At 52.0% G+C, this 17,971-nt stretch overlaps 1 protein-coding gene across 1 annotated transcript in view; it reads right to left on the bottom strand.

The window, feature by feature from the left end:
- Positions 1–17,971, bottom strand: part of Fhad1 (forkhead associated phosphopeptide binding domain 1) — a 136,725-nt gene that overhangs the window by 36,312 nt on the left and 82,442 nt on the right. The window contains exons 20-25 of the mRNA XM_045150005.1: positions 15,098–15,205; positions 10,914–11,087; positions 8,795–9,020; positions 7,090–7,174; positions 3,962–4,068; positions 1,524–1,683 (exon numbers count right to left, since the gene is read on the bottom strand). Of these exons, the coding sequence (XP_045005940.1) occupies positions 1,524–1,683; positions 3,962–4,068; positions 7,090–7,174; positions 8,795–9,020; positions 10,914–11,087; positions 15,098–15,205 (860 nt within the window). The remainder of the gene's footprint in view (positions 1–1,523; positions 1,684–3,961; positions 4,069–7,089; positions 7,175–8,794; positions 9,021–10,913; positions 11,088–15,097; positions 15,206–17,971) is intronic.

The raw sequence follows: 17,971 nt of genomic DNA, 5'->3' as shown, positions 1-17,971 counted from the left end.
AGCCTTCCTCATACCTGAGCCCTCCCCACACCTGAGCCCTCCTCACACCTGAACCCTTCCCACACCTGAGCCCTCCTCACACCTGAGCCTTCCTCACACCTGAACCCTTCCCACACCTGAGCCCTCCTCACACCTGAGCCCTCCTCATACCTGAACCCTTCCCACACCTGAGCCCTCCTCACACCTGAGCCCTCCTCACACCTGAGCCCTCCTCACACCTGAGCCTTCCTCACACCTGAGCCTTCCTCATACCTGAGCCCACACCTGAGCCCTCCCCACACCTGAGCCCTCCTCACACCTGAGCCCTCCTCACACCTGAGCCCTCCCCACACCTGAGCCCTCCTCACACCTGAGCCCTCCCCACACCTGAGCCCTCTCCACACCTGAGCCCTCCCCACACCTGAGCCCTCCTCACACCTGAGCCCTCCCCACACCTGAGCCCTCCTCACACCTGAGCCCTCCTCACACCTGAGCCCTCCCCACACCTGAGCCCTCCCCACACCTGAGCCCTCCTCACACCTGAGCCCTCCTCACACCTGAGCCCTCCCCACACCTGAGCCCTCCCCACACCTGAGCCCTCCCCACACCTGAGCCCTCCTCACACCTGAACCCTCCTCACACCTGAACCCTTCCCACACCTGAGCCCTCCCCACACCTGAACCCTTCCCACACCTGAGCCCTCCTCACACCTGAGCCCTCTTCACACCTGAGCCCTTCTCACACCTGAACCCTTCCTCACACCTGAGTCCTCCTCACACCTGAGCCCTCCCCACACCTGAGCCCTCCCCACACCTGAGCCCTCCCCACACCTGAGCCCTCCTCACACCTGAGCCCTCCCCACACCTGAGTCCTCCTCACACCTGAGCCCTCCTCACACCTGAACCCTTCCCACACCTGAGCCCTCCCCACACCTGAGCCCTCCTCACACCTGAGCCCTCCCCACACCTGAGCCCTCCTCACACCTGAGCCTTCCTCACACCTGAACCCTTCCCACACCTGAGCCCTCCCCACACCTGAGCCCTCCTCACACCTGAGCCTTCCTCACACCTGAACCCTTCCCACACCTGAGCCCTCCCCACACCTGAGCCCTCCTCACACCTGAGCCCTCCCCACACCTGAGCCCTCCTCACACCTGAGCCCTCCTCACACCTGAGCCCTCCCCACACCTGAGCCCTCCCCACACCTGAGCCCTCCCCACACCTGAGCCCTCCTCACACCTGAGCATTCCTCACACCTGAGCCCTCCCCACACCTGAGCCCTCCTCACACCTGAACCCTTCCCACACCTGAGCCCTCCTCACACCTGAGCCCTCCCCACACCTGAGCCTTCCTCACACCTGAGCCCTCCCCACACCTGAGCCCTCCCCACACCTGAGCCCTCCTCACACCTGAACCCTTCCCACACCTGAGCCCTCCCCACACCTGAGCCCTCCTCACACCTGAGCCCTCCTCACACCTGAGCCCTCCCCATGCCTGAGCCCTCCTCACACCTGAGCCCTCCTCACACCTGAGCCCTCCTCACACCTGAGCGCCTCCCTGAGGACCTTCAGCTCCCGGTCCTTCTTCTCCACCAGGCCGCTCAGCTGCGCCGCCTTGACCTTGAGCCTGCTCAGCTCTCCGCTCTGCTTCTGCACCAGGGCCACTTGTCGCTCCAGCTCCACCTTCTGCTTCTCACTGAGCTCCCCTGGGAGTGACAGGAAGGGTGCTGAGTGTTCCCCCACTTTGGCCGGAGCTCTCCACACGTGACAGAAACAGCTGTCCTTCCAGAAGGTGTGACTGAGCCCCTGCATATCCCCCACCTCATGTTTCTACCTCGCTTCAGCTGCTGTGGGGGGGGGGCACTGGCGATGGACTTCCTGGGGTTTAGGGTACTCTGGCTGGCTGCTTCTGCATACCAAGGGTCTTCTCAGGCGCCTGGAGCCTCCAGAGTCATTCCCGCCCATGGCTGGGGCAGGCAGCAGGCCTGCCTGTCACTTCCCCAGGCCTCTTGTGGACAGCACGCTGCAGAATTGGGTGTGGCTGCTCTAGGTAGCAGCTTGATTGACAGCCCACTGTTACTATTTTCTACCTCTCGCAGTTCACTCCCTCCTTCACTGCTGATGTTTTCTCGAATTATGTCCTGAGTAAACCAGTTGCAGCAGAGTTCTGGTCTTAGGGTTTGCTCAGAAGGGAACCCAATCAGCACAGCAGCCTCTAAGGGAGTTAGTTACTCACAGCCCCACTTCACAGATGCGGACACCAAGGCTTAGAGAGGTAGAGAATCTTGCCCAAGTCATGGAACTAATAAGGAGCAAGTTCAGGCTTGGATCGAGTCTTCTGGCTGAAGAACTAGGCACTGTGGTTGTCCCTATAGTACACGTGCCTCTACTTACTATAGAAAAGCCCCTCTGCCAGGGGACTGGGGACACGGCTCAGGGAAGAGCTCTTGCTGCGAAAGAGTGAGGCCTGAGTTTGATCCTCAGCACCCAGTAAAAAGCCAGGTGTGGGGGCTGGAGAGATGGCTTCGCGGTTAAAGCGCTTGCCTGTGAAGCCTAAGGACCCACGTTCAACTCCCCAGATCTGATGTGAACCAGACGCACAGAGTGACGCATGGGCAAGGTCGCACATGCGCACAAGGTGGCACAGTGTCTAGAGTTTTAATGTGGTGGCTGGAAGCCCTGGTATGCCAATTCTCTCTCACGCTCATTAAAAAAAAAAAAAAGGCAGCTGTGGCCATGCACACCTGTAAGCTCAGTGCTGAGGAGAGGCAGAGGCAGAGGCAGAGGCAGGAGGATCTCTGGGCCTTACTGGTCAGCTAGTCTGGGGAACAGCAATAGTTTTCCACCTTATGTTCTCCACTGGCCTCTGGGGGTGTGCGCATGAGGCATGTGCTTCTGCGCACACACATGTATTACACATACTCTCTCTCTCTCTCTCTCTCGCTCTCAACCATAAATGCACTGAGGGTATTCACAAAAATGGTCCCAGGAAGCAAATGCCACTGCAGGGCTGGGGTAGGGAGTATTACGGATGGATGAGGTCTTTCTGTCCCTCCCTCCCTCCCTCCCTTTCTCCCTCTCTGCCCTCCTAAATCTAGTTTCATGAGCCACTTGGCTCACGTCTGGGCTTTTTGTCTAGATAGAGACTAGAGGTGGTAAAAAGAAGGTGGCTGTAAGAAGAGGAAGGACACAGAAACCTAAGGGCAGAGAGGTGCTTAGGAGGGACTCTGAGCCGGGCTCAAAGTCTGTGCAGAAGACTGTGACACTGGGCTTTCCTGCTCGTACCCTCGGAGGTCACTGAAGCCCAGTCATCCCTGGGAAGCAGGCATGTGACCTTTTATATGAGGAAGGGGAAGCCTGGAAAGGCTCCTTTGCACTGAGTGCTGGCGGGGGGGATCCCTTGGAAACTGCTCTGATCTGGGGGTGCTCCACCACTGTCCTCCCGGGGAGCAAGTTCTGTGTGCAAAAGAAAAATTGCCCCCCACAAAGTTCCACTTCTTTGGCATGTGTTTTATATGTGTTCATGTGCGTGTGTGGGGGTGTGCATGTGAGTCCATATGCATGTGCAGGACAGAGGACACCCTTGGGTGTTCTTCCTCATGCATGCTTTCCACCTCTTTGTCTCTGCCTCCTCAGTGATAGGATTGCAAGTGCATGGTCACTATGCCTGGTATCTTATATGGGTGCTAGGGACCTGAACTTAGGTCCTCATGCTTTCAAGGCCAGTACCTTACATGACACAAAAGTTGCATGTCAATGCAGAAGTCCAAGGAGCTCCACAGTATGTGGCCTGGGCCCTTGGGGACTGGTAGCGGGCACAGGGCCAAGTCCAAGACAGACTATGTGACTGTGACCAGGGGTTACAGACGTCCAGGAAACCAGGTCCTTTGGGGATTTGGGGGTCAAGACTGCTGACTCTTTGACCTCACTTCCTTCCTCTCTCCTGTGGTCAGGATGACAGGAGACTCAGCAGCTCATACAAACCTCTGAGGTCTGACATCTTGCCGTGGGCCTCATGGAGGTCTGTCCTCAGCCTCATGATAACCTCCTGCTGAGACAGGATTTCCTTCTGAGCAGCCAGGAGGTCGTCTCTGCAATTCACAAACACGAGGGAGTGGAGGTCCAGTCAGCTCATCTCCATGTCTCTTGTGACTCTGGAGTAGCTGGAAGGGAGGCTATTGGTACAAAGGCTTGTAAGACTCAGTTCTGGTTCTTAGGACCCCCACCCCCAGCAAAGGGACAAGATAGCCTTTAGATGCTGTAGAAAGAAGCCTGCCATGGTGGCTGTGGTGGTTTGAATAGATGGCCCCCAATATATTCAGTTCTTTATTGTTGGTAGTTTGCATCTGCTGGCTACCTGGCTGGAGGCAATGTCACTGGGTGATCTTAAGGTGTGGTGGTGGGTTTCCTATTTCAATCTAAAGATATGCAAAGTATGCCTAGCTGGAGTTCCTGAGGTGTGCTGTGGCTGAGCTTTAGGCTTGTACTTCTCTCCTCTTGGACCTGTGAAGGCAGGCCAGCTTCTTCTGCCATTATGGAACTTCCCCTGGATCTGTAAGCTTCAATAAATATCCCTTCCTCCATAACTGTGCCTGGTCTGGAAGTTCATCTCAGCGAGCCTGAAGCTGTCTGCTACAGTGGCTCACACCTATGATCTCAGAATTCGGGAAACGGAAGTAAGAGGATTTCAGTTAGTTCAAGGTCAGCTTGAGCTAGAGCGAGAACCTGTCTTTAAAACGAAACAAAGCAAAAATATAAATATTCTACAATGAATATTTGTTTTGATGTATTCATTTAGAAGGAAACACTGTGTGACGGAGCAGAGGGCCCTGGCTGGGCTGGACCTGAGGTGCCTGAGGCCCCACGGTTACAGGTGGGTGATGGTGACAGCCATCCTGCTCCGGATCTCTCAGCACGGACTGACATGCCCATGGGCTTTGTTTGGGTGAGGAATGGAAGAGCACTCTGAGGTCCAGGGCCTCTCTGAGGATGGGGAAGAAGAGACGGCAACATGGTGTTTCTGTTCTCTCCCCAGCATGTTGGAATGGTGGGGGAAGGTGGCCTGGGGTGGGTGGATGCTATTCCCAGAGCAGTAGTGGGAACTGGGCTGGCTTTGGAGACCAGTTAGCCAAGGAGCCAAAGATGGTGAGAGACTGTTTACCCACATGCCAGAGCATGGCTATGCCCAGGGGAAGGTTGCAGGGACAGCGGAGGAATGAAAGTGGGAGGATGCAGGGAACATTTCTCAGTGTGAGGGACCAGAGCTGCGCAAGATGGGTCCATGTATGTGTTTTCTGTTGGGGGACGGACGGCTCTGCGCTGAAGCTGGTGACAGGCTCGGCAGGTGGCTCCTGTCAGTGCAGGTGAGCACACAGGCTTCGGAAATGCAGGGTCTGTGGTACAGTCTGCCCTTTGAAGACAGGGTCTGACCGATCTCAATCCCAAGATCCTCCTGCTTTAGCCTTCCATGTGCTGGAATTCCAGGCGTGCACCACCATGCCTGGCTGCTGTCATACAGACTTTGGAAGGTAGAGAGTGTATTCATTATGGAACAAAGCAAAATATTAGTGTTTACTTCATGTCAAAAATGGAAGATTAATAGTGTGTGTGTGTGTGTTTCCTGTAGCTGTAACCCTCCCAAGGCTAATGCAGTGACCAGAGAGTAGCAAGGCTACTAAGACCTCTCCAAGTCGGGCCAGTGCTTCCTGAACACAATCAGAACCAACAGGTGGCCAGGAACTTTCGGGAAGCTCCTTATTCACCTGCTGCTTTGTGCTTGCTTTCTCACCCAGTGTTGTTTATTTTGTGTTTTTAAGTTCTCCTCCTTTTTTTTTTTTTAAAGATACTCTTTATTTTTTCATTTTTAGAGGAGAGGGAGAGAGAGAAAATGGGTGCACCGGGGCCTCCTGTTGCTGAATTTGAACTCCAGATGCACCTTGTTTATCTGATTTTATGTGGGTACTGAAGAATCAAACCAGGACCATCAGGCTTTGCAAGTAAGTGCCCTTAGCCACTGAAGCACCTCTCTGGCGCGCCCCCTCTTTTTTGTGTAGTACTAGGGATCGAACTCAGGGCTTTGCACATGCAAGGCAAGAACTCTGCCACTGAGCGACAGCCCCGACTCTCGTGTGTGTTCTACCCCCCTTTTTTTTCCAGTTTTTTGAGGTACTGTCTTGCTATATAGCCAGGCTGACCTGGAACTCACTATGTACTCTCTCAGGCTGGCCTCAAACTCACAGCAATCCTCCTACCTCTGTCTCCCAAGTGCTGAGATTAAAGGTGTGTGCCACCATGCCCAGCTCTACCCTTTTTTAATATTGACTATTTCCATACATGTACATAATGTATTTTGCTCATAATCTCCTCCTATTACTTTCTTTTGCTCTTCCAATGATCCCTTTTTGCCAAGTACTCCCTATTCAATTTTTGATTTTGTTTTGTTTGGCCCTCCTCCATCACACAACATGCTGATGAGCCCAGTACTGGGCAGGTTTGTTTTGTGTGTTTGAGACAGGTTCTCACGATGTAGCCCAGGCTGACCTTGAACATGTGATCCTCCTATCTCTTCATCCCAAGTTCTGGGATTACATATGTACACTGCCAGGCCTGGCCACTGGTAGTGTGGATTCTTTGAAAACTGTCAGTTCGTACAGGCTCCAGTTAGGAGAGGTCACCAGTTAAGGTCATTTAGTCCAACCTTCCAACTCTTTCCAGAAGTCTACCCTCCCTTCGCTGTTTGAGACCTCCACTGTAAGGCTAGGTCATGGGCACGGCTCCCTCCCGCAGGGACTCGGGAAGAATGGTGCATCACGGTGTCAGCGTGCATGCACTGAGGGTGAGGCGTGCACATCCTTAATCCGAAAAGGGAGAGGCCGGTGCTCAGGGAGGTGGCCTGGTGTACACGGGCCACATAGCCAGTGAGTGTGGAGCCAGGATCGGAACACAGACCTACTGGGATCCCTCCATGGCTCCATCCTGACCTGTTGCCCGAATGGAGACATCTATGCAAATGGGTCTCAGCTGCACTCCTGGGTTCTGAGCACGTGGCCCCGGCCATGTGCTTGCTTCCTGGGTGCCTTGAGAAGCGCTGGCACTCGCCCCTTGGTACTCACATCAGGTGGTCGCACGCCATCTCTTTGGCACTGCTTTCAGACAGAGGTTCCGCTGGGGGCTTTTGGGGTGTTTCCTCCTTTTGAGCTGAATCAGAGGGACACACACCATCATTATAGTCCTTATGCAGGGGACGCTGTCCTTCCCCTGTCCTTGTGAACACGCCTGTATTTCTCATGATCCACAACACCCCCTGCGCCTGCAGACTTCTCCACCCTGAGGCTACTCCATGTGTGTAAGGTCATGAAGGCAGTTTGTCCTCCGAGATGCTGTGCTGACATTTCATCCCCACTGGGAGGAATTAAGAAGGGGAAGACCTGAACCCACTGTGTAGTTTAGGAGGAAGAGCCTTTGGGGGAGGTGATTAAAATTAGATGAGGTCATGAGGTAGATAGAACTACGGCTTTAATAAAAGGGACAGAAGCCTGACATGGTGGCACACGCCTTTAAATCACAGCACTTGGGAGGCAGAGGTAGGAGGATCGCTGTGAGTTTGAGGCCACCCTGAGACTACATAGTGAATTTTAGGTCAGCCTGGGCTGGATAAGGCCCTACTTCAAACAACCAAAAAATTAAAAAAAAAATAAATAAAGAAGGACAGAGACCGAAGTACATGTATACTCCTTGTCTCTCCCTCCTGGCTCATCCTGGGTCACCTGTCAGTGCTGTTACCTGGGGGCAGTCACTGGCTTGTCATCACAGACTCCTGTGTGCCTCGAGGGGGCTGAGCCATCACAGATGCTGAGCTAAGCGGGGTGAGTGAAGGATGCACGAGGCGAGGTGAGCCTGGAGACACGCCTGCTAGAGACGAGGGCCATGTGTCCCACTGGAGACCATTCTGCCTCCAGGGGACATTTGCAGATGGTGAGACATTTGACTGAGATGTAGGCACACCTAGTGAGTAGGTGTCAGGGTTGTGGCCAAGTCGCTGTCACATGCTTGGGACAGGCACTTTACCTCCCAGCAGACTAGCCCCCAAACATCAACAGTGCTAATGTTAAGAGCCACAGCCACGCTGGAGGAATGGCTTAACGGTTAAGGCGTTTGCCTGCAAAGCCAAAGGACCCAGGTTCAATTCCTCAGGACCCACATAAGCCAGATACACAAGGGGTACACTTGTCTGGAGTTTGTTTGCAGTGGTTGGAGGCCCTGGCGTGTCCATTCTCTCTCTCCCTCTCTCTCTCTTTTTCTGTCAAATAAATAAATAAATAAAAATGAAATACTAAAGAAAAAAGAACTACAGCCCAAGGCCTCAGCTTCTAGAACTTCTACCCAGACCTTAGTGCCTGTCATGACTGACCAAGGTTATTTAGGGCTAGCTAGCAAGTGACACTATTCTAAGTGCTATTTTGAGCCAGTTTGGGGCTCACTGTGTAAAAGACTGTCCAGGAAAGTGCATTTGTCAGGCAGAAATGGCCGGCAGCGCAGTGAGGGCCCCGCTGGGAGGCTTCTCATGTGGAAAAGATGACTCCACTTCATCCTGCTCACGGGGTACCTAATGGCTCCAGCTGCCTGTGTCTCTCCAGCTCGCTGGGTCAGCACAAAGGATGCTCCAATTCGTTGTCATTACTTTGGTTCACACAATGAGGGGCAACTAGCCGGCCAAGAATGAGGGAACCTTTAGACAAAGCCCAATTTTTCTCTCAATGGCCTGGCCCTGCCAGAACAACCCCGATGCCCTGGTTTCACCGCAGACCCAGGGCCTACCTGGGTCATTGTCCTTCAGGGTCGTGATCTCTCCTTCTATTTTTTTCTGGTGCTCAGTCACATGGTGGAGTCTTTCCTCCAGACTCAAGATCGTCAGAGAATGCTGTTTGATTTGCTCCTTATACTCCATGACTTCCTCTTCGAAGCTGAGCTGCTGGGATTCGCGTTCGTCCTGCAGGGTCTTCACCGCCTGCTGCTGCAGCCTCATCCGGTCTTCCATCATGATCTGGGGAAGCAGCAAGGAGGACATCATCGTGGGAACTGGATCGGGGGTGGCCCCAGTCTCTGGCTTTCGCACACACAGCTGCTGAGCTGGGCCCCACCTCAGGTCCTTTGTGCATGCTGGGCCTTCTGCTGCCAGACTCCTTCCCTAGCTCCTTGTGTGGCTGAGGAAGCATCTTTCAGGCCTCAGCGCCACCACCACCATGGAAAGGCCCTCCCTGACCACCTGTGTGCCATTTCTCCAGCCCTGAAATGATCTCTTTAAATTTTTAAAAAATTTACTTATTGGAGGTGTGGGGAGAGAGAGTATGGGCACATTGCCAGGGCCTCTTGCTACTGCAAACGAATTCCAGATACATGTACCACTTTGTGCATCTGACTTTACACGGGTACTAGGAAACTGAACCCAGGCTGGCAAGTCTTTGCAAGCAAGTGCCTTTAGCTGCTGAGCCATCTCCCTAGCCCCTGAAATGGTCTTGTTTCTTTGCTTTTCACTCTCACTGACCCATCAGCCCCACCCAGCAGAAGCCTCCTCTCTCCTGTGCCCATAGCATCTGGACACAGATGTCGGACCCATACTCATGAAAGGATGAAGAATTCTATAAGAAAAAAGCAAATTAATTGCACTTCATTCCTTTTTTTTTTTTGCTTGCTTGCGTGTGTGTGTGTGTGTGTGTGTGCGTGTGTGTAATGTGCATGTGTGTCTAGTGTCTGCACATGTATGTACATGCATGTGCCCTTGTAGTGCTCCATGCACCTGTGGGGAGGGGGGTGCTGGCCTAGGCGGGTAGAGAGAACACTGGGCAGCCTGCTCCAATGCTCTTCCAGCCATCCTTACTTTCAGCTGGAGTCTCTTACTGCTGCCAGAGCTTGCTGATCTGTTGTGAGCTCAGGTGATTCCTGAGTTTCTGTTCCCCTGTGGGGCTGGGGTTACATGTGTGTGTGGCCACATCCGTGTGTCTGTGTGAGTTCTGGAGATGCTAATGGTGGGTGTGCCCTTTCCTTCCTTCCCCACCGGGAGAGTCCAAGCCTGGACCACAGCAATGGCTGCCCTGGGTCACCTCCTAAGCTGGCCTCCCAACTCTACTCCCTCTCTCGTGTTTACTGTGTGCACTTGGAGTGAGTCAGTCTTTGTTATACCCTTGCCACAGACCTGTGGGGAGGGTGTATACATGGTGTACTCTTGCCCACAGACCTTTGGGGTGGGTGTATACATGGTGAGTGGAACACAGTGCTCTGAATGTGGGGGGCCTCGAGTGCTGACTGGAGCTTTCAAACGATCTTAAGAGTCTGTGAGTCAGCGATCACTACCATTTGGGGCTCACTGGTCCTCCCCTGGAGCCTGGAATGCATCTGAGAATGCCTTGGGAAGAGGTAGCATGGTGTCCTTTCTTTCCAAACTTGTGTTTCTTCATTTTTTTCTGTACTGGAGAGCAAAGCCAGCATCTAGATAAGTACTCCACCAGTGAGCTGTACTCCAGTCCTCTAAAAACTTTAGTCTTTTAAATTTTGAGACAGGGTCTCACTAAGTTGTCCAGATGGACCTTGAACTTACTCTACAGCCCAGGAAGGGCTTGAACATGTGACCCTCCTGCCTCAGCCTCCTGAATAGCTGGGATTACAAGCCTGTACCACTAGGCCCAGCAAACCAGTGTTTCTCAACAGAGGGTGATTTTGCCTCTGGCAGACTCTTGGCAGTACCTGAGACATTTTGGGTAGCCACAGCTCGGGGGAGGGGGTGCCACTTTATCACTCTATAGGGCACAAGCAAGAGGTGTCCCATCCATCCAGAGTCTGGGCAGAACTGGCCTCAACTCCATGTTCTCATGACACCATCATTGTCTGTCAAGGGCGAGCTTACCATTTTTTTAAGCTTACCAGTTTTGGAGTGACTCACCATTTTCGTCTTGGCAGTTTCCAGCTCAGCTAAGGTTTCACTTAATTTCAGGGCAAGGCTCTCTGCTTTTAGACTTTCAGTCAGGTTCTTTTGCCGAGTTTCTTCTACTATGGCCAGAACACCATTTAATTTATTATTTAAAATGTCCTCTTTTTGCTCTTTTAATTCTATTTCCTAGACAAACAAAAACCATCAAATTAATAGATGTTCAGGATTAAATATTTATCCTTGCCCTCCTGGTTCCTTGTGCCTGTACAGAAGATGCCAGCTCTACTTTGTTGATGCCTTTTAGGTCCCAAGCCTGTGTTTTCTCTGGAAGGTTCCAATTTTTGTGAAACCCTTCTTCATCTTCAGCTGAAGTTTGTCTCCTTGTGATAACTGGTTTCTGAGCACAGTTCTGTCTCTTGGAGCTCTTGAGTCAGTTCTATTTCTCTTTTATGAGACAGCCCTTTAAATATTTGAGGAGGGTTGTGATGTCTCTCTTGACATCTATTTTCCAGAATAAATGTGGAGTGTCTTCACCCTTCATCATGCGCTGGGCTTTGGGGTAGTGAGCTCTCCTCCCCTGTTCACCTGCCCCTGCCCTCTAGGCCTGCTCCACCTGCCGCTTCAGACCCCAGTCACCAAGTCATCAGAACTTATGCCTCCCATCTTTGTCACAGCCTATTGTCCCCTGGGAGGACCTCCCTTATGATGGGGCGGGTGGGATCCTGACAGGCTCCATGCTGGGGCATGACATACAGTCAGTCCAAAGTGAAATATGGATTTGAGACACAGTGCTGGGCACTCCTCACAGTGCTGGTGGTACAGTGAATGGGTATGCTCTTTCTGGAAGTCACTTTCAGAACCAGGACTGCGAGTGAAGGTGTTTGTCTTGGGAGATCTGGTAGTTTTGGGAATGTGATGGCTTGAATGAGATGTGCCCCTCAGCCTCTTGAGTTTGGAATACTTGGTCCCGGCTGGTAGTGGTTTGGGAAAGTGGTGGAGCCTTTGGGAGGTGGAGCCTTGCTGGAGGAGGTGTGTCACTGGGATGGGCCTTGGGGTTTATTAGCTCAGTCCCAGTGGGTGTTCACGAGCTAGCTCACCCAGTATGTGATAGATTCCTGCTCGTGTCACCCTCTCCCTGCCATAGTGAAGCTTCCTCTTGAGACTGTGGGCTGAAATAAACCCTTCCTTCCAGCAGCTGCTCTTGGTTGGGTGTTTTGTCCCAGTAATGAGAAGGTAGCTACAATAGGGAATTTATTCCAAGGTTGGAAAGTTGGATGCACAGGTGTTCAGCCAAGGATCTCTCTCTCTCTTTTAACTTTTGAGGGTGTTTTGGAAGCAGGGTTTCACTCTAGCCCAGGTTGACCTGGAACTCACTCTGTAGTCTCAGGCTGGCTTCAGACTCACAGTGATCCTCCTACCTCTACCTCCTGAGTGCTGGGATAAAAGGCGTGTGCCACCAGGCCTGACCTAGCCAGGCATCTTTAATGTGTGTGTTCATACACACATGTGCATGATTGCGCACATACATATGTACACACATGTGTATGGGTGCCTGTGTACATGTGTGCACATGCATGTAGAGGCCAGAGGACAATGTTGGGTGTCACTGCTCAGCTTTGTTTTGAGACAGGATCTCTCACTAGCTTGGCACTTGCCTACTAAGCTATATTGGCGGGTCAGCAAGCCCTAGGGATCTGCTTGTCTCCATTTCCCCAGTGCTAGGATTACAACCATGTACTACCATGTCTGGCTTTTTGTTTGTTTGGTTGCATGTGTGTGCGGTTGCATACTTGGGTGTGTGTTTGTTGGGGGGAGGCATAAGTAGGTATGTGTACATGTGGAGGCCGGAAGTTATAGGTCTTCCTCAATCACTGCTCCTCACCTTTGAGACAGGATCTCTCACTGATGCTAGAGTTTATCAGTTCAGCCAACCTAGCTTGGCAGTGAGAACCAGGAATTCCTTGCCTCAACCTCCCCAGCCTTTCACATGCGTGCGGGGGATCCCAACTCAGATCCTCGTGCTTCCACAGCAAGCGCTTTACCCACTGAGCCATCTCCCCAGCCTCACACCTGGCTTTTTTTTTTAAATATTTTATATTTATTTATTTATTTGACAGAGAGAAAGAGGGGGAGCGAGAGAGAAAAAAAAAAGGGCATGCTAGGCCCTTCAGCCACTGCAAACAAACTCCAGATGCTTGTGCCACCTTGTGCATCTGGCTAACGTGGGTCCTGGGAAATCGAACTTTGATCCTTTGGCTTTGCAGGCAAATGCCTTAACCACTAAGCCATTCCCTCCAGCCACATGTGGCTTTTTAGGTGTGGGCTCTGGGGATTGAATCCACATTCTCATGCTTGAAATCAAGCACTTTACTCACTGAGCCATCTATGTAGCCCTGTTTTTTTTTTTTTTTCAGATAAGTCTTCAATAGCCCAGGCTGGCCCTGACCTCATGCTCCTCTTGCCTTGGCCTCCTGAGTGGTGAGATCACAGGTATGTGCCACCACGCTCGACTCTAATCATCTCTTATATCCATGGCAAGTGGGAAACAACCCCAGACTCACCACGAAGAGAGACAAACAACCCAGAATCTATCCAGCTCAGGGCAGACCCAGGGCATCCTTCAGCCACAGGTCGTGGAAGCTGGCTCAGTGACACAGAGACGCTTGAGAAGTAGGTTACATATCAAAACTCCTTCTGGAAGCAGTGTGCGCTGCGCCGCTGCACAATTCACTAACTTGGTCACGAGTCTGGAGTCACCTGCGCCTACGGGACAGCCAGGGGAAAGGTGCTGTGGGGGGTGTTCCATCCCAGGGTCACCGGCGACAAGCCTGCCCTGCCTGGAGTGGGGCTTGTGATGCTCTTCTGAGCAGCTTTCTCCATTTATCAAATGTTGTAGAAGGACAAAGGCGTCTTTTAGAAGCAGAAAAGGAAACTGGTACTTTTGGGGGAGAAATGAGGTGCAAGTACCACTGAACCTCAGTGGGGAGTCACTTCATCCTCTTAATGTCTTATGTTTTATAGGGAATTAACACCACCGCAGCACTGATGACCTTCCTGGGGATAACATACAGACCTAGCCTGAGAGGACACTGGTCTGACTCCTACAGGGAAACTTGTCACCTGCTGCCCAGCGGATAGTGTGTGGGGGGGAATAGGGGGTCTCTGAGGACCCACCAAAGACTGAACTTGTTTTGGGGCTGACTGTGAAGCTGGTCTTCCCAAGGAAAACCTGCTGTTGGGCATCTTTGTTCTGTCCCCATGATGGCCAGGTTGGCTATTTGCTGCTGGTTTTGACTTTGAGATATTGGCTTATGTGTGCGTGTGGGGTGGGTATATGTGTTTGCACACACATTATTTACACTGTGGGAACCCAGGATAAGTAAATGATGCCTGTCATTTGTGAAGTTGTGTGCAGTCCCCTCCTCTCTACCCATGGCATCACAACAGTGGGTCCTAACAGGAAATTCATTTCTTTTTTAAAGATTTATTTACTATATTTGTTGTTATTATTATTATATTTATTTATTTATTTATTTATTTTGTTTTTTTGAGGCAGGGTCTCACTCCAGCTCAGGCTGATCTGGAATTCACTATGGAGTCTCAGGGTGGCCTTGAACTCATGGCAATCCTCCTACTCTGCCTCCCAAGTGCTGGGATTAAAGGCGTGCGCCACCACGCCCGGTTCAGGAAATTCACTTCAATCTCAAAGTGATGGTGATCATGGACCACAAGTTGTGCTGGGAAACTGACATGGAAGTGATCAGAGGTCCATATGGCTTCCTCCTCACCTCCTTTTGCCTAAGCAGCTCCTGTCTTACTCCATACAAGGCTGAAGTGCAACAGAGTGAAAGGGTGCAGATTAAGGGCTTGGGAGTCCTGGGTTTGGACCCTATCTTTTCCATGAGCTTGTGATAATTCTATGATCAGCTGACACACACAGCGCCCACTGTGTGAAAGGCTGTTTGTGTGCTTGATGTATACGCAGGCAGTCATGTCTCATGATAGATCACAACCGACTTCAGCAAGCATCATATGTATTTCACACATGGAAAGCCCAGGCACAGAGGTGACAAGTAACTTGCCTTGAGTCCCGCAGCCAGAGGTGGGCAGAGGCAGGATTTGAACCCTGACTGTTGGGCTGTAGGGCCTGTGGAGGGTCTGCAGAGACCTGTGGCTCTCTCCTCTGAGACTCCTACCTCTTTCTGCTTGGTCAGGCAGTTCTCCAAGTCCTGCACTTTCCTCTTCTCCTTCTCCAAGGTGTCCTTCATTTTGTGTCTCTCGTAGACGATGCTGTTCTCTGAGATCTGGAAGGCAAGGACAAGCAGCTCGAGGCTGTGTGCAGAGGGAAGGAAATGCCACTACAAGGGCAGGCCGGGGGAGTCACCCCCGAGACCAGTGACACAGGGTTTGGGAGCAAGAGCCCAAGGACCAAGCCGCCGGGGAGGGGGACAGGAATTTTGGCACCACACCAGGCTAAGGGCCAGGGAGCCAAGTCTCAGTTAGTCAAATGCAGAAACTTGTCATTCTTGATTTCAGGGCTGGTATCAGGAAGTGACAGCTTAGTGAGTGTTCAGGCCTGTCACTGGGCTCTGAGCCACTGGCTAACCTGGCAAATGTTGGCTCTAGCACTGGAAAGTCCCTGGCTTTTGGGAGGTGGGGCAAGAATGACAGCGCTGGGGGCGGGCTTCCTAGCCTAACACACCTGATGCCTGTCACTTCAAACAAGCGTGCAGACAGTGCCTTCTGCTATACAAAGGCATGGGTCTCCAAACTCCCCATTGGGACTGTATGGAACTGGGGCCACATACCCCAGGAGGAGGTTAGAGGCCTGAATGCCCTTGCACAGCCTCAGGAGGGACAGACAATATGGGGTGGAAAATCCTACTTGCTGCCATTGAAAACTCTTACAATTATGCCCCAATATAGACAAGAAGTTCACCAGGAAGACATTTTAATCACACGTCCATGTGCAGACAAAAGACCAGGGAAGTTTGCACTGAAATGTAAGTGGTTATTGGGAGGAAATTACCTTTTTATGAATCTGCCTCTTTCAATGTTTTCTTTCTTTAAGATCTTTCATTTATTCATGTATGAGGACGGAGGGGGGTGGAATGGGTGCACCAGGGCCTTGGCTGCTGTACAAGCATTCCAGAGGCATGTACCCCTTTGTACGTATGGTTCTATGTGGATATTGGGGAATAGAACCCAGACCATAGACTTTGCAAACAAGTGCTTTTAAACCACTGAACCACCTCCCCAACCCCTAACATTTTCTTCTCCTCCTCCTTCTTCTTTTTAATAAGTGTGCATTTTCTTCCAAAAAGAGAGTGACAAGAAGTCATCATCGAGAATGCTAGGGTAGCTAAAGGCTTTGATTAGGGCTGATGAGGCCATGGGGAAAAAGTGGCAGTTAGCTCATGCTCCCCATGTCTGAACAGATTGCACGAGGGTCCTGACCCACTTTGTTGCCCACCTACATAGTCCTCCTGTCCTACTCGGACTAGACACAGGCTTCCCCCCACAGCCCTGTCTTGGCTCAGCCTGTCTGGCCCCATCCCTGCAGGTCCACTTCCAGTTAGTCACTGAGACCACCCATTTCAGTTGCATGCTCCGTCTCAAAGTCCCTTTGCTCTTCTGGTTACCCGCTGCCAGGCATGTGATGAGTGGAGATAATCTATGTGACCCTGAGCAAGCTTCACCAGGCCCACCCTATGCCTGGCATGCATTAGTGTGCCCACCCTACAGGCCCTTGAATGGGTAGTGTATGCCCAGTGTTCCCCACTTGGCAGGTGAAGAAGTGGGATCTGGAGCTGAGGCTGCGCACTGTGCACCTGCCCTGACAGTGAGCCACAGGGCCCAGGCCCCGCCCACTGGACACAGCCCTGCGCATTAGGAAGTCTGTACTTCAGACCTAGATGTACATGAGTGGATGCTCTGTGGCAGCCAGGACCTCGGTTTATCCCACTCCTCATAGATACTATCTGGGCATCTGTGTTCTTTGCCCCACTGGACTCTGCCCTCACCCCCTCAAGGGCGTGGCATAGTCCCAATGCCTACCTGGACTCTGATCTCTCTGGGATCTGATCTCCACCATCATGAACACACTGACTGCTCTCGTCAGACCTCTACCCACATTACAGGTGTGGACACAGAGAAGGCAATGGCTTGTTAGAGTCACAGAACTTGTTAGGGCAGAGCTGGGGTTGGAACCTGGAATGGATACCTTTAGCACCCAAACTCTCTCCCCCCAAGCTTACCTCACCAGAAATTTCTTTCCTCCTTTTTGGACCCCTTCTCAGTCCAGCTTTTGCTTAGTTCCTCTTGTCTTGTCCCACCCCCCTTGACTAGCTTAGGTTCCATCCTCTTCCTCTAAGTTTTGCTCAGATGCCAACTTCCTCCCTGTCTGCTGGTCACTCTAATCCACCCTCCTCTAGGGATGTCCTGTTTGCTTCCATGGTGTTCTGACCACTTATGCTAGGATGGGACTCTGGTGCCCTATGGTCCCAGACTGTTTTTGACATTGTGATACACTGGGCCTGGCACGGAGGGGAAGGGGCACAGAGTCTATGGGAAGATGAATGAATCAAGTCACACAACTCACCGGTTCTTAGCTCTGTTTCTGGAGGTTTTGTGAACGCAATGGGGGTGTGTCTATGCCACCTCTGCACCCAGCTCATAGAGACACCCCTGTGGGTCACTGAGTCAGGTCTCCCTGGATCCAAGGGTGTGATATATCAGGGAAACCAAGTGCCATCCCTTTGGCTGACCTTGGAGCCTGCCTTTCATGGCTTCTCTGGTGACCTTGTCCCTGGAGTGGTGGGTGAGGAGACGGACATCTCCCCCTCTGTCTGAACCTGGGACTTGGGGACTACTCCTTGCCTCTCCTACATCCTGGTCTCCAGAAGGCTGCACTGTGACCCACCTCATAAGGCATAGGAACCTGGTGCTTTTGTAATATGACAATGGTGCCTGCCTGCTCCAAGTTACTTTTTTTTTTTTTTTTTAGTTTTTCGAGGACTCTGGTCCAGGCTGACCTGGAATTAACTCTGTCATCTCAGGGTGGCCTTGAA

This window comes from Jaculus jaculus, chromosome 5 (assembly GCF_020740685.1).
Source record: "Jaculus jaculus isolate mJacJac1 chromosome 5, mJacJac1.mat.Y.cur, whole genome shotgun sequence".
NCBI classification, from domain to species: Eukaryota; Metazoa; Chordata; class Mammalia; order Rodentia; family Dipodidae; genus Jaculus; species Jaculus jaculus.
Note: the sequence above shows the minus strand (reverse complement) of the source record. Positions and strands in the feature narration are given on the sequence as shown.